The 24,106-nt window shown below is 35.8% G+C and overlaps 2 protein-coding genes and 1 pseudogene across 6 annotated transcripts; all 3 read left to right on the top strand.

Moving 5' to 3' along the window:
- The first annotated feature begins 413 nt into the window (after positions 1-413).
- On the top strand, positions 414-2,223 carry LOC148932582 (ataxin-3 homolog pseudogene; annotated as a pseudogene).
- Positions 2,224-4,604: 2,381 nt separating this feature from the next.
- Positions 4,605-8,293, top strand: LOC125216480 (reticulon-like protein B12). 2 transcript variants are annotated; one of them, XM_048118207.2, is made up of 4 exons: positions 4,605-4,830; positions 5,069-5,243; positions 7,686-7,897; positions 7,980-8,293. In XM_048118207.2, exons 1-4 carry the CDS (start codon positions 4,770-4,772, stop codon positions 8,135-8,137), a joined length of 606 nt encoding a protein of 201 aa, XP_047974164.1. In that variant the 5' UTR covers positions 4,605-4,769; the 3' UTR covers positions 8,138-8,293. The 2 variants fall into 2 exon arrangements, with proteins under 2 accessions (XP_047974164.1, XP_047974155.1); XM_048118198.2 differs by having other exon boundaries at positions 4,609-4,830; positions 5,063-5,243.
- Positions 8,294-12,042: 3,749 nt separating this feature from the next.
- LOC125221890 (uncharacterized) lies at positions 12,043-23,812 on the top strand. 4 transcript variants are annotated; one of them, XM_048124217.2, is made up of 18 exons: positions 12,045-12,302; positions 13,391-13,590; positions 14,140-14,272; positions 14,704-14,858; positions 15,055-15,138; positions 15,247-15,309; positions 16,381-16,512; positions 16,596-16,805; positions 18,645-18,764; positions 18,864-18,913; positions 19,453-19,615; positions 19,730-19,870; positions 21,435-21,557; positions 21,722-21,820; positions 22,228-22,317; positions 22,416-22,494; positions 23,130-23,263; positions 23,351-23,812. In XM_048124217.2, the coding sequence occupies exons 2-18, from the start codon at positions 13,450-13,452 to the stop codon at positions 23,483-23,485; spliced, it is 2,052 nt and encodes a 683-aa protein (XP_047980174.1). In that variant the 5' UTR covers positions 12,045-12,302; positions 13,391-13,449; the 3' UTR covers positions 23,486-23,812. The 4 variants fall into 4 exon arrangements, 3 of the variants coding, with proteins under 3 accessions (XP_047980187.1, XP_047980174.1, XP_047980166.1); XM_048124209.2 differs by having other exon boundaries at positions 12,046-12,302; positions 19,727-19,870; XR_007176439.2 differs by lacking the exons at positions 23,130-23,263; positions 23,351-23,812 and adding an exon at positions 22,009-22,081 and having other exon boundaries at positions 12,043-12,302; positions 19,727-19,870; positions 22,416-22,464.
- Positions 23,813-24,106: the final 294 nt, after the last annotated feature.

Genomic DNA, 24,106 nt, shown 5'->3' with positions numbered 1-24,106 from the left:
AGTACTCGTGAATCCCCGACTGAACCTTCCCATTCGGGTAAGGCATAAATGAAGTGCATTTGCCTGTCACAAGCAACAAGAACGTTGGTAGCTATTTTCCCTTTCCGCGTCCTATACCGAGGTTTGTCCGCATCGCTCACTAGGAAGTTGATATAAGTCTCACCCAAACCACTGATTCAACCCTAATATGCATTAATCAAACACAAATTTTGAAGGTCCAATGTAATACCCCAAATTTATAAAATAATAGAAAATAGAAATAAATATAAGAATTAAAATTTTGTGTATATTATATATGTACAGGTGATAGTTATTATTAGAAAAAGAAAAAAAGAATAGAATAGTATTCTAGTAGTTGTACGTGTATCATATATGTGGGAAATTGGCGTTTTAGAGAGAAAAAGAGTTAGACGATGAGCAGCAAAGCTGAGCGAGGGGCATGTAATGGGGGAATGTTGTACCACGAGGTACAAGAGTTGAAGCTGTGCGCGGTGCATTGCAGGGCCCTTTCTTCTCCTCGGAGAACGATTTGGCGGCGTTGGCATCCGATCCGGATCGCACGGAGCGCCAGATGATGCTCGGTGCCATTACCGTAGATTTTCTCCCCCAACTCTCTTTCGACGGCGACTTCAGCATCCAGGTCTGACTTGTTTAAAGCTCGAATCTTCATATTTTCGTTTTCAATTGGCTGAAAAACACGTTTGATTACGAATGGAATTTGCTTTGATCTGCGCTTCAGGTTTAAACTTGGACTGTTCTTTAGATGAAATATGAGGGTTTTATAGTTGAGGGAATATAATCAAATGCCAATTCTAAATATTGTAACAAATGACAAAATAACATCAACTGGTTGAAATCAAAATCTTAAAAAATTTTACAATGTCATGACATTTATTGACACTGTGTTGTTGTGTGTTGAGGATTTTGGAGTTTGTAAAATATATAGAGTTTCCATTTTATTTGAGATTGTATATTAGGCCCCAGCAAGTAGCATAATGCTATGAAATGCTTGTGTAGATTATTGTTTACTTTCGGGTTATATACTTAATTTGCAGTGTCCGGCTGATTTTGTAGGACCTACTTTGTTACATTTGATTCATTCTGTTCGGATGGGATTATGAGATATCTTGGAGGAAGCCCTTTCATTAATGAAATTACAGAGCGGTAGCTTCCCATTCTGGCTGCGGTTTTGCTGTTTTATACGTACAAGCTCGGGTGATATTTATGGCGCTCTAGCTGTTATGGTTTCTAATTTGGAAAACTACTTTTCTAGTGCAATGTGGTGTTTTCTACATCACTCTCAACACGCTTTTCTGTTTGTTTGTTTCTTTGATCTTCTAGAGTGATGAAGAGATAGAATTGATTGTTACGCTTTTGTAATGAAGAAGAAGCTTCGAGTTATATGATGAATGGCATGGATTTGGTATATGCGCTACTCACTTTCTGCTTTGTGCTTAGGAATGAGTTCATACAGTCCATTGTGTTAAATAATCAATTAGAGAAATGTTGACAACGATGATCCATGAGTGAATGTTTCTTCCGTTCTAAACTAGAACATGTAACCTTAGACTCCAAGAAGATAACTTCAGGCTTTAGACTTCAGACTTGTATGGAGTATTTATTGTTCACAGATGCTAGAACTGATTATTTGATCTATAAGTTCTACAGAAAGCTTTGGAAGTGTGGGATTTGCAAGTCATTCCGATCAATAGCCATGTTGCCGAGCCAGCTCAGATAGATCCTGAGAGGGAAAATGCATTTATTTGTCACCTACAGGACCATTGGTTCGGTATCCGGAAAGTTAACAGTGAGTGGTACAATTTCGACGGCCTCTATCCCGCACCAGAGCACCTCTCAAAGTTTTACCTTTCAGCCTACCTCAACTCACTGAAGGGCTTCGGGTGGAACATTTCTCTGGTAAGAGGAAATTTCCCAAAGGAGTGCCCTGTAGCATCCTCCGAGGCCTCCAATGTCTTCGGGCAGTGGATTTTACCCGAGGACGCTGAGCGGATCACCAAATCATGCAACACTGCATTAAGAACACAAAAAGGAACTGAGCAGCAGCAGCTTTCTGATCCACACATGAAGTATGATGAGGATTTGAAAGCTGCAATAGCTGCCAGTCTGATAGAATCCTCTCCGGCAACGACAACTTCTACTAGTGAAACGCAACCAAGTTCCTCAGAAAAAGAGAATAAGATCAGTGAGGAAAGGAATGAATGAGAGTTGTCATGGTTTAAGATAGAAGTGATCCTCATCAGTGTTGAATGGTTTGTGTATTTTTATGTAAAGGAAACTGTAAAAACTTTATCCATCAAAGCAGTCACTACGAGAGGCAATTACACCGGAATTTACGGAATTAAACACAAAATATGGAATTAAATTTACGACACATATACGGGAAAATTCGTTAATTTTATTTAAATAAAAAAAATTACATTAACTAAAAATAAAAAAAAAAATCGGGCTTCCACACACGAGACACCGCCCCACTCTACTCCTCGTTGCCGTCTCCATCGTCCTCGCTGCCATCCCCGCCGCCACCGGCTGCACCCCTGGCATCTGAGCCCGCGTTTGATCCACCCAACTGTGCCGCGAAGGTATCCAAATCAACCCGCATACTCTCGAGCATTGAGTGAAGAAACCTCTTCTCCACGGGGTCAGTTGCCTCCCTCCATTCGGCCAAGATCTTGTGCATCTGTTTGGACCTCCTGGGACCCTGGACGACTCCCCTCACTGCTCGTTGCACCCTCCCCTGACCAATCGGGCGAGTGCGGCGAGCGAAGGATGGAGGGGACGGCTCCTCTGGAACATCCTCGGGGAGGTCGTGGGAACCGCCGCTGCTGTCGCTGTAATCACCGGCATAGTTCAGCCGCTGCTTCTTCGGCCAGCCAGCATCGACACCCGCCCAAAACTTCTCGGAATCCATTAGCACCAGATAGCAGTTCCAGTAGGTGAATTCCTTATACAGCCCCGGCACGGGGAATGCTTTCTCTGCTATCCTCCTGCGTGTACAAGCCCTCAAATCGGGAGACCGCAGCCCTGATTCGCTCCCACCCCTTCCGGCACTCCTCCCCGGTGTATGCCTTCCCATGCGGACAATTCCTCCGGTAGGCTGCTGCAATTTTAGCCCACATGTTGATCCTCTGATTGTTCGAAACGAGGGGATCGTCACAAACAGACACCCAAGCCTTGGACAGTGCGACGTTCTCATCATCCGTCCACTTCCTCCGTACACTTGTCGTCACCAGCCGGCTGCGACGACTCGCGTACCACCTTTTTCCCCTTCTTCTTCTTCTTCGGTGCTCCCCGACCTTGCCCCCGCCCCTGACCTACTCCCTCTATCTGAATGGGAGTGTCTTCGTATCGAACACCCGGTACCAACAACTCCTCTATGGAGAAGGTGTCATCTCCAGTAAACTGACCACTGGGGTCGATGTGTGGGAAGACGCAGTCAAAAAATCAAGAGTGGGGCGATACACATTGTCCTCCCCCCCCCCCCCCCCCCCCCCGCATCACGGGCTACCCCCGCCCACCGCCCTGCAGCATCATCTGTTGCCAAGGGTACATGCTGCAGTACCCGCTGCCCATCTGCCCCCATCCTGCTCCCGCGGGTACTGTGGGAGTTTGATTCCCGCAGGTCGCTGGAGTAGACTCGTTGTTGTGATCCATTTCGCGCTATTTCTCTTGTACAGAAATTAAGAGAGAGAGAAAACTCGTTAAAACAAGTGGTGCGAATGAAAATGACGTGAAAATCGCGTATATATAGTGTTTCAAAAATTTAATTAAAAAAAAATAGCGTTGGCCGATCGCCAGCCTACAATGGCGGCGAGCGGATCGGCGAGCGCATGGCCAATGCCCGAGAATCGGCGCCGATTCTGCGCTCGCCGGTTGCAATGGTTCGGCGAGCTGACCGGCTAGCGCCGGGTAACGGCTAGCCGGTCGCTCGCCGATTATAGTGGATGCTCTAATGGACGAAGGGGAATAGTTGGTTTATATAGACACCAGATTTAGGTCAGTTGATGTTAGAAACAAAAAAACACTACAATTTGCCTCTAATATAATATGGTCATTATCATTTTAGGGTTGTCCGGCAAAACTATATCAATTTTAAATATAGAAAATTTTAATAAATACTAATTCTACATATTTTACAAATGTAAATTTGTGATCCACTAACATTACTTCAATCACCTTTTCCCTTTATCTTTTTTACTTTATCAATTTTACATTAAAATTTATGTCATTTACAATTTTATCGATAGAGATAGTATTGCGTTGCTGTGCACGACCCTCAAAAACACCAAAAGCAAACGGTGGGAAACAGGAGAAAATTAGAAACACCAACCACACATGCCCCCCTAAATCTGTGTATCTATATTCAATCTTCTCGGTATGGAAACTTTATCAAATAATTAAACTTTATTATTTTATGTAATTGGAAAAGGGAAAAAAACAGTGGCGAAATAATTTTCGAACCTTTCAAGCTGGAATTTGAGGACTATCAACCCCACATGTCAGAATCTTTTATTCCACATATATACAACAACAAGAAAAATACTTAATAATACTTTTTTTAAAAAACAAATATGGCTTCGCCCAAATAATTAATAATACTTTCCAGGCTACCAAGTTTTCACTTAAAAAGAATCAACGGATCCAATTTTTATTTCTCTTCTTTTCCTATCTCCCCAATCTTGATCTCTGATTTTCTAGAACTGGATTCACTAGTATAAGTTGATAGCTCTCTCTGATTCTGATTCTTGAAAATGGGTTCATCGTTTTTCAAAAAGCAGAGAACTGTTCATCAGATTCTTGGAGGAGGTTTTGGTGAGTTTTTTAATGGTTTAAATCTGCATATTTACTTTTTTATACGGATTTTATTTGATTTGTTTGAATTACTGTCATTCTATCTTGACCTTGATGCTTAATTTCGATCTCACAGAAAAATTATTTCATTTTGTTGGTCAATGGTCTCATCTGAAAAATGAAGCAAAATGAAAATACTAAATCTGAAAAATGTTTGGCTTTTTTTTTTTTCTTTTTAAATATTAAAAAACAGTTGCAGATGTGATGCTATGGAGAAGGAGAGATCTAACATGGGGAATTTTGATTGTGACTTTGGCTGCTTGGATGATGTTTGAGATTTCCGGTTATACACTTCTGTCATTTACCTCAAATGTGTTCTTGCTATTATTCACAATACTTTTCCTGTGGGCAAAATCAGCTGCAATTTTGAACAGGTTAGTTAAGTCCTCTTATTTTTATTAGTAATAAAAAACAGTGAATTAGTATACGAACTTTGTATATTGCATGTTTACAATTATGGAGTCCTGATTTGTCATTATAGTTGTCGTTATAGTGCATCTAACAATAAAAGATCCGATTCACTTTTACTATTAATACTACTATTAAGTAGACATCACATTCCACTGATACAATCCGCTCACATTTTATTTTATAAAATTCGTATATAAATATGGGTCTCACGTTCCATTAAAATTTTCACTTAGCTTCTTTTTTCACTATCGAGCTCAAATTGGGGCTTCTAATGATTGATGAAGGGAATAGTATTTTTAATGTATTTATTTATATTTGAGGTATTTTCACAATTCTTTTCAATTTTTTAAGGATTAAAATGCTCACCAACTTATAAGAGTATATTTATCAGTTATCACTCAACCCAACTCAATCATCCACTTTTTTAATATTTAATTAATTTCTATCTCCTTCACATCACCAATATTCATTCAATCCAATTATATCATTTTTTTATTGTTTATCGATGACCACCCAACCAAAATATTATATTCCATCAATCCTCTAAAAATAGAAATTCTTTCCTTTTTTGTTCATCCTCTAAAAATAAAAACATTACTTTTTAGGAAATTTATTTCTCTTTTAATGACATATGACTCATTTTACACTAACACACTTTTATTTCTATCTCTGTCTTACTTTTCCAATTTGCATTTAAACATGTGTCATTCAAATATTCTATTTTTAAGAAACGGATGGAGTATTATTTTTTGATAATAATATTATTACATTAAATATTTATTATTGCACAATAAAACTTATAAAAAAGCAAAGTATATAACAAACTAAAATTATATAAAAAAAACAAATAAAAAACATAAATTACAATAATTGAAGTACGAAATTGAAAAAAGAAGGATTATATGCAGAGAAAAGATGAGATTTTTTTATATGCAAAAATTATAGCAAATGTGGTCTCTATTTATAGTAAATGAAAAATTGTAAATTTTAGTCTTTAACCATAAATAAATATAGTAACATGTCTTTGTTTTCTTTTTCTTATCCATCCTATTTTATAAGTTTTTTATCAATTAATATAACTTCTTTTTATCAAAATATATCCTAAAATACTTTATGAGATCAAAATTTGTACTTGTTTACACATATGATGTGTGATCAATTGTTAACTCTTCTTAAATTACTAACTTGCTAACTCATTAACGCAATGTATTAAAAAATGTCAACACAGCGACGTTAATATGTCAACACAAATTCAGTTGACATACTTATGTCCTTAGTTTGACGTCAATATTTAAATCTCAACACAAAGACATAAGTATGTCATTTAAATTTGTGTTGACATATTAATGTTGTCGTGTTGACATTTTTAATATACAATATTGATAAAGAATTAAGAAAAATTAGCAATAGTTCGCCCTAAAATATATTTTAAGTTAAAATAATTTTTATTTATTTTGCATCTTACTTTTTTATCCTAAAATACTCATTTTTTATAGTCTATATTGAATCTTACTTTTTGAGTCCAAAAAGAAATATTTATGTGATCTAAATGTTTACTAAGTTACTTATATAAATTTTATAGTACTATATTTTTAATTAAAAATAAATTTATTAATATTTTATAAACTACTTTTTTTTTAAATTCCTAACCGTAAATATATTTGTATAATACTTTTACAAACATTTCCGATTAATTAAAATATATTCCACCGTTCTACCTTAATCGAAGCGTTTCATTTTCTGCACTCGATTTAGAAAAATAGTATTCCCTCTGTCCCATAAAAATATGTTCACTTTTCATTTTCGTTCGTCCCATAAAAATATGGATATTCCATTTATAGAAAGTTATCTCAATTTTTTACCCCAATACATCTAGTTTTTACAACTTATACCACTGTTAAAATACTAATAATAATATGGGTTCTACTTTCACTAATACTACTTTAACTAATATTCTCATCATCTCTTTTATTTTCTCAATTTTGTCTTAATTCTTGTGCCATCACATGCCAATATTTTTATAGGATGGAGGGAGTAGTAAATAGTTAATGTGGAGAAAGAGTAAAGTAAGAGATAGAATAATGTAGAGAAAAGTCATACTTTATTCTTTTTTCACTTTAACTATTTATTATTTTTTTTCTAAAATGAGTGCAGAAAATAAAACGATTCCATTAACATGGAACGAAGGGAGTAACTTTTTGAAAATATTACTCTCTTCGTTCTACAATAAGAGTTTTATTTGGTTTGGGCACAGATTTTAATATTAATATTCCGACCCAAACGCAAGTGATACGCGAATATAATATACTCGCTCCGCTTATGGAGGTGGTCATCTTCCTTGTAACAGAGGAAGTAATTTATTAATTCCATAAGATATTGGTGTTGATATTTGATTTATCTAACAGAGCTCCTCCTCCACTGCCTCATCTCCATCTCTCACAAGAAAGTGTAAATGAAGCATCCACTTTGATACACAATGTCATAAACACATCACTCTCCATATCGGAAGACATTGCCCTCGGAAGAGATTCAAAGGCGTTTGTGAGACTTGTACTTGTGCTCGTCACGATCTCCGTGATCGGGAGCCTCGCGAGTTTCCTCATCCTAACGTACATTAGTAAGTCACCGAGTTCGAAAAAATTACTGAATTTAGGGGTTGGATGTTTAAATGATGGGTCTATTAATTTGCCTCGTTGCAGGTCTTGTCCTTGTTCTTACCGTTCCACCAGTTTATGAAAGATATGAGCTCCAAATTGATGATTATGCTGGGATGGCCTACACAAAAATGCAGCACTTATATACGAGAATACACCAACTACACATCTCCTCCATCATTCATAAACGGAAGATAAATTGAGCTGATTAAATCGATCTCTTTTGTGTTCTCCTCAAATTTTGCTTTTATGTTTGTTCACTGCAAACGAACATCATATAAACAACCAAATCTTATTATCAGATGTTATGTCTTATTTTTGGATATAAGTTGTGTTATAGTATTGTTGAATTCATATGATATGAGTTATCACAAAATTGTGATACAATTTTTTTTAGATTGCTTAACATTTTAAAAATAAACCGATACTCCCTCCGTTTTAACTAAGTTTGATCGTATTTCTTTTCGGATGCCCGACTAAAGTTGAGTCATTTCTTGTTTTGATAAAAAATAAAAAATATTTAATCACTCTTATTTTTTTCTTTTTTCTACTTTTTTTTTCTCTCTCCTATTTTATTTTATCTTTATTTAACACATTTATTACAACTTTTTAATTCTCATTCTCAAAAGAAATATCCCAATCAAATTGGACGGAGTGAATACTATTTTATGGTTATTGTTCATGGTTTCCAAGCATATTGGTTTTTCATTTCCAATGATTGTTAACAAGACCTAAGGTATCTAATGACTCAAATTTTATTTTTGATGTATTAATTAGTGAAAAATCATTTTTAGACAATTATTTTGAATGTTTTTATAAACATTCCACTCAACTTTTGTGTCCGGTCCAATCAAAGTGTAATTAAACCCGTCGTCCCACAAAAAATGTCACACTTGTGGGATGACACAGGATTTTAGGAGGTTTTGTTTTGTGTGTTAGATGGAGAGAGAAAATATAATTTTTATATTAATGTGAAAGGGTACTTTTTCTAAAAATGGAAATGTAACATCTTTTATGGGACAAATTAAAAAGGAAAGTGTGACATTTTTTTTGGGACGGATTGATATTTCCCTAGAATCAATAGTTAGTGTTCAAATCTCGCTAACTCTTCCTAAATTGACAATAATTTTATCATAATGTATAGTTTCTTGGAATTAAAATTGAAGAATCCAGACTCTACTATGATATGGCGTATTAGATTGATTTTGAGTTTATTTTGAAATTTATCCGGAGGTAGCTCTATAGGGTTTGCTGAGCTCCAAAGATAATATTACAAGTTGCTCAGTTACATTATCTTGTGTATCAAACCACAACCAAAATTGCATGATATTTGTCCATTAAGCTACCGATTAACCTAGTAAAAGTTGGAAAGAGTGTATGACAAAAAAAATTACGCTAAGGGCATCTGCAACAGAGTCGAAGAGGTGTCGGAAGACGCAGAGGGAAACATGTTGCGGCTCCCAAGCCGTATCACAACTTATTTGTTGTTGTTATTATTATTACACTATTTGATAAGGCTCATTTCATGTATTGACTTTGGGGTGATTTTACATGCTTTTGGGGGAGATAATGCATAAATAGTGAGTTTAAGTGTGCTGTTGGATCAGTTATACAGTGCAAGTTGCAAGTTAGCCGAGTGCAAGTTAGACCGTGCAAGTTAGCCCGAGCAGACACAAATTGAGTAAAATGGAGTGAAAATGCAGAAAAATCGCCCAACTGATCAATAAGAGGAGTTATCAAAAGGAGCCGGCATAGCAAGGAGTAGGACAGATGAGAGAGAATTTGAAGATACCCTTTATTGTAAGGGTTCAAATGTCAAAGCACGAAGGATATACTCTAGGGACTGGAACTTGTAGCCGTCATATATAAAAGGATCAACATTGAAGGAAGAAGGGGCTCTCGATCTTACACACAGTCACAGATATATTCCTTAGAGAGAGTTCATAGCTGCAAGTCCACTCCACATTTCAGAATACTCTCTGCCTCCTAGCTCGGTGGGAGAGCCTTAGTTCCGACCGTTTTAAGCGTTGCAATCGTGTTCCACCACTCTTTGGGAGTGAAGATACAATCATTTACCTTTTGTTTTAGCCATTTACTTTTTGTGCTTTAAGAAGTTTGAGTGTTTTGAACATCCTAGCTTAAGAATCTCTTAGTTATTTTATTGTTAGATTTGAATATTGTCATATGAAGTTCTGGATCTGGTTCTATTTTGATGATTATGGATGTTTTTGTTGGATCTCGTTATGTTGAGCTTTGTTTCTACTTTGTTGGATGCTTTTCGCACTTGTTAGTTGTTTAGGAACTCTTAGATCTAGTTTGTTAGTGTTTGATTTCATAGATATCGTTCACTCTGTTATAGAATTACATGATTATGGTTCATTTTTGTTTATCTATCATCCTAGTTGGTTTGTTAGCGTAGATCTAGTTGTTTCCGCTGTCAATTTAAGTTGTGATCGAAGCATGCTCTGTTTTCTTAAAGTTCGTTCATCCATGGTGTCTTAAATGCTTTTTTGCTTAGTTTCTTGAAGAAGATGAAGTAGGAGGGTAGTTATAGATCAGGTCTGAAGTTTGCTTTATGCTTTTACTTTTCCAGCTTTTTCTGCAACTCAACGGTTTAGGAAAGATGGTCCCCATTTACTTTTTCACCTTGTTTGCCTATTTAAGGAAAGTTTTCAGTATGGTCTTTCAAATGCAGGTGTTCTTAGTTGCTTTAGTTAAGATTTAAAATGTTTGTTCACCTTTTCATGCTCAGACGTTTATTCATGCTTTCATACATTTCCCGTCTAATTGACCAGTCTAGATAGAGTCCCTTGTTCATCTTCCAAGTCAAGTGATAATTCTTAACCCACTTTAGTTGCGTGGCAGCAACCAACCTCCCAGAATATCCCTAACACATGCTACATCTCTATTCTCGTGGGATCGATTCTTACTTCCATGTGCTAAGTTTTAGTATCTTGTGGGTTAAGGTTTTGAAAGTAGTCTCGGATTGTGCGTCCGACGACACGTAGATAGATCTAGAGAGTCTTCCTAGTCAGTTCACGTATTCTCCATGCACATGCACAGGCGTGGATTGGTTTAGTCGGTCTACTTGATCAGTTCGTGATTAAATATTTTTATGCACGCGTGTCTTTACTCGAGCAAGTTTCACTCTTCGTCTACGATTTAAAGTACCACTTTGACTCGGTACGGATTTTATGAATGTGAAAAAGTGGGTTCAAAAAGTTATTGGAATGTAGGTCCCACATATTAGTTTTATAATAGAATGTGGGTGTAATGAGTTAGTGGAAGTGGGTCAATTTACCAAATATAGAAAAAGTAAATGTGGACATTTGGGACATCACATGTTTTAAAGCGTAATAATTGGTAGAGTAAAAGTAAAAGATAAAAAATATTCTCTCAGTCCGTCATTCAAAGTCCCATTTTGCTATTTTGGGATGTCCCCGAATTAAAGTCCTATTTGCTTTTTTCATTTTAAGTAAGGGGACCAACTATTAACGTAACTCATTTTACTCACATATTCTATTATAAAACTAATATATAAAAGTGTGGTATACTTTCCACTAACTCATTTCTCCACTTTTCTTCACAAAGTCAAATAATTTCTTAAAACCCGTGCCGAGTCAAAATGAAATTATAAATAACAGTCAGAGGGAGTAGTTAAAACAATGTCAGTATTTTTCATGGGACAAGAAGAGTATTTTGAGTTCCTTTTTAATAAAAATAAGAAATTTAATCACATAATATTGGTGTTAATTTATGAAATTTAAAAAAAAATTCAATTATCTAATTTTGAATTTAGTTAGTTCAATTTTATCTATAACAAAAATTTAGAATAAATATAAGAGTAAATGATAATCATAAAAATAAAAAATTTATAATTAAATTTTAATATACATAATTACGAAGAGAATTGTGAGATTATTGAAATTATAATTATGATATAAGAGAATCTACATCGAAACACAAACATCTCGCATTTTAGATGCAAAGCTAAACTCAGTACACACCCTTGCTTGCGTAATAATGCTGCTACTCCTCTTAATTTCAGTTCGACCCCTCCACTTTACACTATTTATACGAGTCGTCGCCTTGAATTAACCCCTAAACATATGTATCTGTAATTGTATCAACTCTCACATTAATATACACTTTCATGGATTGAATTGAACCCTCGTTTGCGATCTTTTTCTCTACAACCACGGGGGTTTTTGACGGAGCTCAACTGCGATTCCATTTAGTGCTGCAATCTGGAGCTGAGGTGGAAGGGTTTCTGCTCGATTTTATTTATCATTTCGCCGTCGCAACAGTTGGTTCGCGGCGACAATTGCTGCCTGCTCATTCCGATTTCGGTCTGCTTTTCCTCTCCAGGTTGGTGCTCGTTTTTCTCTTTAAAAATTCTTGATTCATGACTTTATTTTTTGCGGTTTTCTGTTTTTATTTTGTTCGAAGTCATGGTTTATTTGGGATGAAATTAGAGCAAAAGTGCTGTATTGGACTATATTTGAAGTTGTATGCAGCAAATACTCACATTGCTTGTTCAGCACTAAGATAGAAAATGAGAGAGATAAGGGGACTAGATGGGGAGTTTTGGATTTGTTTTACTGGGTTTGTTTTTGAGCAGATGATATTATGAGGGAATTGAATATGTTATGATAGTCGTGGTAATTTTGCAAACTTGTGATGCCGAGGTTGGCGGTATTTGTTAATGGGATGTGAATGTGCTATTGGATTATTATATAATCCGTAATCCGTTCCAATCAATTTGTGTCCTTATTGCCAATCTGCTGAATACAGTCGACCATTTTGTACGTTGCATGCTCATTCAGTGAGAAGGCACCTTCCTATTGAATGTTTATGTCTTTATGGACATTTCTAAACTCCTACTAGTAGTTGTTCTTAGTATTTTGGCATCCATTTTTTTGTGATTTGTACATTATTGTTATCAAATGTTTTGTAGAAGCCACATACTTTGGATGGAAACATGAATGGGTTCTTGCAGCATTTTTGTATTATTTTGTTGCGATTGGAGTATGCACCTGTTGTTAGGGTTGATTCACAACACACCTGTTTACTCAGCTTTCCTGTTGGAGCTGTAGTTTGGAATCACTTTTAAGTCATAGATAGCTCTAATTTTTTCTGAGAAAGTAGAAACTTTTTTGCTAAAGTTATTAAGTAACTTCTTCTTAAAGAGTAGTTTCATAAGGAGGAATTGGTTAATTCTTTCAATCTTTTTGTTATGTTGATCATATTCTCCTCCATTTGGCTTTACTGTAGTCACTTCCCAAGGTATTCCTTATTTTCCTGCCATCAAATGCTAAATAATAAAATTTGCCTATAATTATTTAATACGAGAGGGGTGCAGTGGCAGAAAGGACTCCGATCCCCATTACTTTTCTGGTAGGCTAGTATCTATATTTTTGGGTCTGGCAATAAAGTTAGAAACATCTAATTTGCAGGAGAACAGAATTACAATCTCCACTGCTGCATTCAGAAAATGCTTGTGATTGGAACTTGAATGATTGCCAGCATGGACTTGAATGCCTCCCCAGAACCAGAAGAAGATGAGGTTTTTCCCAAACCACAGTCAGAAGAAGATAATGTACAATACTATGAACATGTTGACCATGAGCAGAGTGGTGCTTCGATTGCACGCCGGGTACCGTTCTGTCTTATTTTGAACAAGCTAGATGGGTTTTGATTATTGCAATGTTAGTGGCAAAGCCTGTCTTTAGATTATGATAAATACGACCATAGATCCTGGACAAATATTCAAAAATATATTAATAGTGTGTCATGCTATGATTAGAAGTCCTTTACGTACACATTGGTAATGACTAATGATCTGAATACCAGCCCTTGCATCTTTTAATCTCAATGTTTTTGCAGAATGGGGGAAGTCTTGTGTGACTCTATGTGAGTTCATCGCATGTTTTAGCTTGAATGTAGTTGCTTATGTGTTAATCAGATGTAACCATATAAGATAATATACTGGAAGCTATAACATTGGTGCTAGACACTAATCTACATACTTAGAACCTGGTAATTGTGATTACCCTATTGATCAACCTTAATATATTTGCATACTTTCCGATTACCCAGTCCACCTTTATGTTACTAAATAATGTGTTTTCAATAAATAGATGTATTTTTATAGCTCAATCTAAAAACCAAGAAAATGATCTCTACGCATGTTCTTTTGCATCAGGAGCGTGAAGAAAGGATCCTAAGGATGCGCAGACAGCATCCTGATGACAGACCATCTTATGGTTATCAGCCAAGTCAGCGTGATGATGTGTATAAAGCTAAAAGGCAGAGACCTAATAGTAGACTTCCTCCAGGTGAACTGTGTGGCATGTCTTTGGGTTGGTACAAATTACAATGCAATGAGTGCAAAATTAAAATGATATTAATGGATACTTTTGTATATTATGTAACTATTTCTGTTTACTATTCTTTATTTCCCGAACCACATTCTCTATTTACTATTCTGCCCATGTGGAAAGAACTGATGATTTTCTGACCGAGCTTGGATTGAAGGATGCTTTTATGTTAAATGTGAACTGTGAAATTGTTATCTAGTCATCAATATTGTACTTACGTGGGAAAAAGAAAAAGGAACTTGAAAGGGTTGATGTTGTGCTGTTTCTGGTGTCACAGGGTTCCATAGTAATATTTTCTTCTGTCCAGCTACAGTAAATTTGAGCAGCAGTTGTTCTCTTCATCTTGGTAGTGATAACTATATTTAGAATATATAATACCCCCCCTGCAGGCTGGTTAGACTGCCCTGCATATGGGAATGAGATAGGAGGTTTTTTGATCCCTTCGAAAGTTCCTCTAGGCGAATCATTCAATGAAGAAATTCTACCTGGTAAAAGATATTCATCAAAGCAAGTGGTTCATCAACAGAGAGTTTTAAATAGAAAGGTGCATAACTATATTGCTGCTTGTTGGTATTCTCATTGTATTCTCTAATTTCTAATATAGGTAAGCAGTAAGATCATGATTTTTTAAAATAGAATTAGTCTACAGAAAAATTGACTAAGTGGCAGGAAGATGTAACCTCTGCTTGTTATTTCAAGGAGGCCAAAGCTGAATATAAGTTCCTACTGTGTATTTCCAGATCGGTTTGGTGATTGATTTGACCAATTCAAGTAGATACTATAATCTCAATGATTGGAGGAAAGAAGGCATTAAGCATGTCAAGGTGTGTAATTTTTCTCTATCAGCCCCCTCCCTGGATTTTTATTTTCTGTTCAAATTACTCCTTAATTTCTTAGTCTTCAACCCCCCTAATTCACTGTCTTCTCTTTAGATTCCATGCAAGGGGCGTGATTCAGTGCCTGAGAATGAGGCTGTAAATAAGTTTGTTTATGAGGTACATTTATCGTTTTAGACAGATAAAGGCATGGAATCTGTTTCTTAATATCTCAATCTCCTTTTCTGCAACAAATGTCTGGTGATGTGCATAAGATTACTGCAAAAGGGTAATTTTTGTGATAACAAGGTTCAAGATGTTTTTTTTAAACAAATACAGTAACTTGATATGGTCCCTTTTCCTCTTTGTGTGCAATCAATCTAACTATCTACGAAAGATTGATCTTGTATAACTGCATTGCGCATTGATGCCGGGCTGCAGAGAGTCGTCCATTTAGGTTGTAAGACAGATTGTGCAATTCTGGTGAACTGATACATCTTTTAGCAAAAAGAATAAGTTAGCAACCTCTCAAAATATTGTACTTTGTACATAAAATTTCTCTAGTTTACAGCCTTGGGCTTTTTACATACTTTGGAAACTATTAATTTTTTTTATTTACATAGAGCCCCATTACATATTAGAAGTGTTAAGTTGAAGAAGCTCATCGGGATTAAGAACACGTTTTCTAGCTTAGTCATCTTACATGAGTTCCTAGATTCTCGTTTTTCTTATTTGTGAGATATGCATAAGTACTAATTGGTTGAACCATATCAAAGATCAGAGTTGTCACCTTAACGGGAATAACCTCACTAGTCAACATGGTAAATGATTTATGGGAGGTGATATGATTTAAGGGATCTGACATGAGTTCCTAGATTCTTGTTTTTCTTGTTTATGAGATATTTATAAGTATTAATTGGTTGAACCATATCGAAGATCAGAGTAGTTGCCTTGACGGGAATAACCTCACTAGTCAGCAATGTAAGTGGTTTATGGGATGTGATCTGATTTAAGGCAAGGTCTACTTAACGCTCTTTGCAGTTAAAGGTCTACTTAAAACTCTCTTAAAAGTTAACTATACACTTGCTTTGCTATTTGCTTCATATAGCTTTTCCTTTTTAGTTATGCATATAACATATGTTCATTGAAGTATTTATCTTTTTATATATTTCACTTTAAGGTGAATTTTGTTAGCTTTATATTCTAAGTATATAGAAGTTTTAAGTTGTGTGCACTGCATGTGTTTCTTAGGTCCAACAATTTATGTCTCGGCAAAGGCAACCCAAAAAGCATATTCTTGTTCACTGCACACATGGGCATAATCGTACAGGGTATATGATTGCCCATTATCTCATGCGTACATCGCCTATTTCTGTCACTCAGGTTAGATAGTTGTTTATTTATTTGTTCAGAAGGTTAATATTTGTATTGCGACTGTTGTCTCAACTTTGTTTCTTGTTTGGCAGGCAATCAAGACATTTTCGGAAGCCCGTCCACCTGGGATTTACAAACCAGACTACATTGATGCTTTGTATAGTTTTTATCATGAAAAGAAACCAGAGATGGTTGTTTGCCCTCCAACCCCAGAGTGGAAAAAATCTTCTGAACTGGATCTGAATGGCGATGCAGTGCCAGATGATGATGATGATGATGGAGATCCTACAGCTCCTCCAGATGTATGTTCATGTGTTCTTGTGTCTATGTATTTGTGTGTATATATATATATATAGGGGTGCATTAGTTATAACATCCTCCCAACATGCTGCCACGTGACACGTATAATGCAAAATAATAATGCTATAATGCAAAACATTAGTGGACGCTGGAGATGGAACTCCGCTGATTGCATTATAGACGGTTTATTTTGCGTTATAGACATAGACTATCTATATATAATATATATAAACTGTCTACAATGCAATCTGTCTATATATATAAACAATATCTTTTGCATTATAGACAGACTATGTCTATAATAAAAAATAAACTATAATGCAAAAAATCTATATTGCAATCCACCGAAATCCGTCTGTAGTGTTCACTAATGTTTTTTTTTTTGCATATAGCGTTGTTATTTTACATTGTAGGTGTCATGTGGCAACACGAGGTTGGACGTTATGACTTTAGATTAGTTATTTTTGAAGTACATCCCTATATATTTTCATCTACAAATCTAAACGGAATTGAAAGATACATCTTTCACTTTGAAAAGCTCAGTTTTAGTGCAAACAAAAACTCTGTTTTAGTGCCTCTAGTCTTTGTCTTGCTCATCAATGTCTTACCCATCTAACCTTGAGCTTGTAACATATAGAAGATAATGAGACACGAACAACACTAACGTATGATGTGTTAGGGTGAAGTCTGAAGACTGCTAGAAATTTAATTGAACAGAACAGACCATAAAACAGCATACTGACGGACCACGATCTGATAAAAACTAAATGAACAAATAAAATAAAAGATAAATACTACTCCTATACTTAAGAGGCCATCCTCCGAAAAGGCCACAACAATAAAGTTGAAATCTCAATATAATTCTGAATGGTTCTTCTGCAGAATACGAAGCTCTATTTATTATAACTAATAAAGACTCCTAACTGATTACACCCTCCGTCCCACAAGAATAAGCACTATTTCCTTTTTAGTCCGTCCCACAAGAATATGCATTTTCTAATTTAGGAAAGTCTTTTCTATCTAATGAGGTGGGATCCATTCTCCACTAACAATACTTTAATTATTTTTTCTCTCCACCTCTCTCTTACTTTACCAATTTTACATTAAAACCCGTGCCTAACCCAAAGTGCATATTCTTTGGGGACGGAGGGATTATTATAATAATCTAGAGGATAAACATAAATATAAGATTTCTAACAAACTATAATTTCTGAACAATTAATTAATACTCCCTCCGTTCCATGTTAATTGAGTCATTTTTCTATTTTAGGAAGTTCCAACATAATTGAGTCATTTCTATTTTTGGCAATAGTAACACTCTTTTACTTTATTCTCTCTTCATCTCACTTACTTTTTCACCATCAACTTAACACACTATTCTTAATCTCCGTGCCGAATAGAAGTGCCTCTATTAACAAGGAACGGAGGGAGTATCTTAAAAGATAAACTTGAAAGATATCTGTACTATGTAACTAATAAGTAAGTGATAACTTGAAAGATATCTGCGGAATATATGGTGGATTGTGCTCTATCAATTACCCCTCTCTCAAAACAGCCTTGTCCTCAAGGTTGGTGTTTATATTATCTATGAAGCATGTGCTCTAACCGGTGGGGGCTCATACTCCTCCGTTAGTGAGGATGACAGCACGCAAAATGGAAGATCGCGCAGAGGATGAAAGGGCAGAAACAATGTCCAGTAAGGCAGCAACCAATGCGGAAGCCAGTGGCTGTGTGCTATAGTTTCTGAAAAAATTTACTCTGGCTGCTTAAATTGATGGCCGTGAATTTCTGTCATATTCATTAATGTCTTCCCTGTCTAATATTGAGCATGTAACATATAGGAGACTAATGAGACACGGACAATGCTGACAAATGATGACCTTCTGGGAGATAACATTCCCAGTGACCAAGAAGTAGTGATGCGGCAGTTTGTATACCAGACTATGAAGTTGCCTGGAGGGGTATGTTCTCCTGGAGTATAGAATTTTTATTTTGTTGTATATGGCTATATGCTACAAGCTTACAATGTTGCTGACAAAAGGGATTTTATTTATCTGCAGGTTAGAGGACCTCAGCACTTTCCTGGCTCCCATCCAGTTTCTCTCAACAGGTCTTAGTCGTCTTCTAGATATCTAAGTGCGGCTGTCTGAGTGCAGTAGGCTGCTATATTAAACTGTTTGGTTTTGCAGGAAAATATTACACAAGTATTGCTACAGTTCTAGCCATTTAGTTCGAAAATTCTTAGGAGCTTCGCAAACTGAATAAGAGCGAAATCCTTTTCCCCACACATTCAATATTTATTTTGACAACACTTGTATTAATCCTACAAAATTGGAGGTCTCACTTGGATTGAATTGCTAAAAACATTTAGCAGTGATAATCTTAAATGTGCTTTGGCCTATGTAGTTAAAGAAAAAAAATATTGAATCTTATTTTTTTTTTTGCTGCACTAGTATAGGTACACAATAGTCTGGACTTCCATATAAGCTAAAAATTCTACCAGTACTTGATTGAAGATATGGACATTCACTTGGATTAGCTCTGATTACAGTTTCTTGTTAGCTTGTAGATAGTCACCTGTATTTTGCCTTAGATTTGTGCTGTCATTATTTTGTGAGCTGCTGATCTAGTTGTTCATGTATTTATCAGGGAGAACTTACAACTGTTAAGGCAACGTTACTATTATGCAACATGGAAAGCTGATGGTACAAGATACATGATGCTTATCACTATGGATGGCTGCTATTTGATAGATAGGCATTTCAGCTTTCGCAGAGTCCAAATGCGATTTCCTTGCAGACATACTAATGAGGTATGTAAATATACTAAATATAATTTGAAATTGTGAATATCTCTGGCTTTGTTTATACTGCTCACATAATTGTCTTTATTGATTTTTATTTGTGTGGTTTTATTTCTTTAGAAGGGAGGGGCTGAGAGAATTTATCATCATTTTACGTTGCTTGATGGGGAGATGGTAATTGACACTTTGCCTGATACACAGAAGCAAGAAAGAAGATACCTTGTTTATGATATGATGGCCATTAATCAGGTTTCCCTTGTAGAGGTATATATGGAAACCTCTTCTGTTTAATGTTCCCTACTTCCCTTGATGACCATTATCTGGTCAGTTCCCATATTTTCTGTGTTTCTTATTTATGTCTTTAATACTCCCTGCATCCAGGCCTAAGCAACACGATTCTATTTTTGCATAGGAGTTTAGGTAGTGGTGTTTAGTGGTTTAAATTATAAATAGTAAAGTAAGAGAGAGAAGAAAGTAAGAAAGAGGAAAAGAGAATAAAGTAGGAGTGATAAGTTAGTTAATTATTTCCAAAACAAGAAACGTCTCGCTTAGGTTGGAGCTTGGAAACATCCTAAAAAGGAATACGTCTCACTTAGGTTGGGACGGAGGGAGTACAATATTGGCATTGGGCAGTTGGCATGTTGTAAAATATATATCTTGTCTATTTTTACTGTTCAGCATTTTATCTAACTGTATTAGCAATGACATAATGAGTGAATCATTAACATCAGATGTGGGGATATTTACTTTGTCAATAATATCATCAAACTAAGTTTTTGTTCGGTTGATGAAAACTATATCTTTAATGTGTATAAGGTGTCCTCAGTTTTCACGGGAGACTGTAAATCTTCAGTTTAAATGGGAATATGAGTATAGATGCTGATGGCTTAGTTCTGAATTCTGATCAAGACGAGGAATGGACTTACCACAGCAAATATTTGTGGTGACACGTGTGCTGTATAGGTTTTTCTTTTTCTGTATTTGAGGCTAGGAGAACTTGCTACCACCTGCTTTTTAAACGTGATTGATCGTGATTCTTTTGTAATATTGATCTTTTGCACTCACACAAATGGATCATCTTTGAAGGCTATCAGTATGCACTCATTCTATATAGAATCGGATACTTTTTCTTGTTTTTTTGTTCGAGAAAGGAGATTTATTAAAAATCTGGAACATGGACATTATAATTTGTGTACTTTTGTGACATGGCATTTTATTTTTGCTATTATGAAGAATGCATCTCTAGGGTTACTAGGTTTGTTCTCTGACACTCCAATCAATGGATATGCCTTTAACTATTGGCAAATGAATACTGTTTTCCTATAATCCTGGTCCAGTCCTTTTGTTTCAGCCATTTAACTGTATACAATACCACTATTGGCAAGTGACTATTGTTTTTCCTTGTTGCAGGTGTACATCTGTTTGTTTAAGTAATGTACTTCCTCTGTCCCATAATAGATGTCACACTTTCCTTTTTAGTTTGTCCATAAAAGATGTCACATTTCCTTTTTTGGAAAAAGCTATCTCTCACATTAATATAAATTTACTATTTTCTCTTTACCTAACACACAAAACATCTCCTAAAATCCTGTGCCATTTTCCAAGTATGTCATCTATTATGGGACGAAGGGAATAATATATAGCACTAATTTTCATTGTTGCTGGTCCATGCTATTTGTTCGTCATTATATATCCACTCATGTTCAGTATTGGAAGTTTCCCTAGATTTTTCTTTCCACTACTAATAATTTGTTTATTTTCTTTTTTCATTTTTTTTGCTCGTTTTATGTGAACATAGTTCTCTCTAAACTAATCTACTTCCCTGCAGCGACCATTTTATGAACGTTGGAAAATGGTTGAGAAGGAAATCATTGAGCCACGAAATTTTGAGAGACAACACATATATCAGAGTCAAAACCCTTACTATAGATATGAATTGGAGCCTTTCAGGGTTTGTAATCATCTTACCTTTATATGCTGTCCTCTCCCTATTCTGCACTAGCTCTGTATGATCATGCTTGTGCATTTTGATGTACTATGCAAGTGTGAATCCCTATAATTTTCATCTATCTACTCATTTATCTGTGTATTTTGCTATATTACCTAATCTGACAGGTAAGGAGGAAAGATTTTTGGCTTCTTTCTACTGTGACAAAGCTCTTGAAGGGATTTATTCCAAATCTTTCCCACGATGCAGATGGTCTTATTTTCCAGGTGCTTAAAAGACTGGAACCTGTATCTAACTTTTGATGTCCTTTTTTATATACTATGATAACTTGATTATTGTTTCACCAGGCTAAAATTCTTTGACTTGGACTTCGTTTGATTTTTATATTGATTAATGACGCTCATCTATTAGTGTTGCTAGAACATTGGAAACATTGAAAATTTCTTATGTGAAGGATGACCGAGTGAGTATCATGTCGTTGATGAATATTTGAGAATTGTGCCGCATGTCCTAGGAGTTAAGTCTTGGTATGCATTACAGCTACCCTTTGGTTGAGTAGTATATCATAATATTATGTTGGTCCTTTGCACCTAGAGTATGTTATTTTATATTGTGACGTGGAATATGCTGATAATCTTATAATAATTGTTATCTGCCGGCCTTATCATTGCAGGGCTGGGATGATCCTTATGTTCCGCGGACACATGAGGGTCTCTTAAAGTGGAAGTATCCCGAAATGAATTCAGTAGACTTTCTCTTTGAGGTTTTCTTCTTTAACTTTTCTGTAAACCATTAAATGGCACCTAGTTTCTTATGACCATGTCTTATAATTTGATTTTCTATCTTCTCCGATGCTTACAGATGGTTGAAAGTCACCAGATTCTCTATCTCCATGAGCGCGGGAAGAAGAAATTGATGGATAATAGGGTTGTGTTTCCCGGTCAGTATGTCTCTGTTTTAAAACACTCTAACTGGATAGGTTGTTTGCGACTAGGTTGAGTTCAATGAGTTCCTCAGCTCAAAAATTTTCGTATCTATCTGTCATTAAGATGTACTCCCTCCATCTCATAAAAATGTGCACTTTCAATTTTCGTTCGTCCCATAAGAATACGGGCATTTCCATTTATGGAAAGTTATCCCAATTTATTACCCACCCCTAAACATCATGTTATTTACAACTTATACCACCATTAAAACACTAATAATAATGGGGGTCCCACTATCCACTACCACTACTACTACTTTAACCTTCTCCCCATCTCTCTTACTTTACCAATTTTGTTTTAATTCCTGGGCCTTGCCCATATTTTTATGGTATGGAGGGAGTATAATGCTTGCCATGCGCTGAATGGAAGTTTACAAATTACTCTCCTTGTAATAATTTTGTCTGTTTACATCTTTGTCGGGGATGTTGGAAGCACATAGCATGATCCTTTGTAGCTAGCAACTTAATCTGTAGGATGTCTATTTGATTCCGCTTTTGCTAGAATCTCGCTTCTACTTGCATAGATTTTCCGTTCTTAATCATGGGGAATGCTTGCCTTGGTTGGGTTTTTCTAACTCCCTTTACTGCAGACGATGGGCCTGATGCATCAGCATATAATGGTAAAATTATTGAGTGTTCGTGGAACTCCAAGGAAGACACGTGGGTTTGTATGAGGGTTAGGGTGGACAAAGGGACCCCGAATGAATTCAACACATACAGGAAGGTACGATCCTAATCTCATTTTAATTTGTTTTTTTACTTCAAAACTGCTTCGGCGCTAAATCACATCGTTCTAAAACTAAACAATTAGGTCATGAGAAGTATCAAGGACAACATCACCGAAGATGTATTGTTGAACGAGATCAATGAGATCATCCGCCTTCCAATGTACTCTGATAGGATACAAAGCGAAAGCAAAGTGCACAATGCATCACGTCGTAGGTGAACAAGAAGTTCGATAAATGAAGTGAACCTTTGGAGAAAAATTACTTCTCTGCAGCACCTAATACAAAATGGAAGATCTGCAAGAACCAGCCAACGAGGAATGTTGTATGTAAACCGATCCGTGGGTGCGCCATATCATTGTTGTCGGGAATGATTCAAGAAGAATCATCTCCTATTTTCCCCTCTTTTCTTAGCATAGTCGTCTTAGGTGATAGCTAGGAATAGTTATATAGGATGATGATCCTTTGTATATTATTGTTATCAGCTGCAGTTGCCTTGAATAGAAGTTGGTAAATTTGTTTAAAAGAAGTGTGAAGATTTTAATTTATTTGTGCCGTCTACGATCGCCAAATTTTGCTCGTGTTGTGTATAAATGTGAGCAAAATATTCTAAATCAAAGTTTTCAATCTGAATCAGGTTAAGAATTTGTAATCTTGTTTCTTGGTTATATCGTATTTCATTTTTGGCAAATTTTAAATCTTTGGACTAATATAAAATAAAAATTAAATTATGCCCCTCCGTCCCATAAAATGGTAATGTAAGAAGGAAGCAGAGAAGAAGAGTAGTTAAAGTAGTATTAGTGAATAGTGTGACTCATATTATTAGGGCTAACAATTTGTGA

The sequence above is a fragment of the Salvia hispanica genome, chromosome 2 (genome assembly GCF_029641045.1).
Source record: "Salvia hispanica isolate PSC_SH4W2 chromosome 2, Shi_PSC_v1, whole genome shotgun sequence".
Taxonomy (NCBI): Eukaryota; Viridiplantae; Streptophyta; class Magnoliopsida; order Lamiales; family Lamiaceae; genus Salvia; species Salvia hispanica.
This window is presented reverse-complemented; position numbering and strand designations above follow the sequence as displayed.

What these genes read in the sequence shown, in the direction of transcription:
- LOC125216480 (XM_048118198.2), top strand. Translation starts at nt 4,770, where the DNA reads ATGGGTTCATCGTTTTTCAAAAAGCAGAGAACTGTTCATCAGATTCTT. An exon ending in TCAGCTGCAATTTTGAACAG is followed by an intron (nt 5,244 to 7,685) that starts GTTAGTTAAGTC and finishes TTTATCTAACAG; the next exon opens with AGCTCCTCCTCCACTGCCTC. An exon ending in CCTCATCCTAACGTACATTA is followed by an intron (nt 7,898 to 7,979) that starts GTAAGTCACCGA and finishes GCCTCGTTGCAG; the next exon opens with GTCTTGTCCTTGTTCTTACC.
- LOC125221890 (XM_048124209.2), top strand. Translation starts at nt 13,450, where the DNA reads ATGATTGCCAGCATGGACTTGAATGCCTCCCCAGAACCAGAAGAAGAT. An exon ending in CTTGCAGACATACTAATGAG is followed by an intron (nt 19,616 to 19,726) that starts GTATGTAAATAT and finishes TTATTTCTTTAG; the next exon opens with AAGGGAGGGGCTGAGAGAAT. An exon ending in ATCAGGTTTCCCTTGTAGAG is followed by an intron (nt 19,871 to 21,434) that starts GTATATATGGAA and finishes ACTTCCCTGCAG; the next exon opens with CGACCATTTTATGAACGTTG.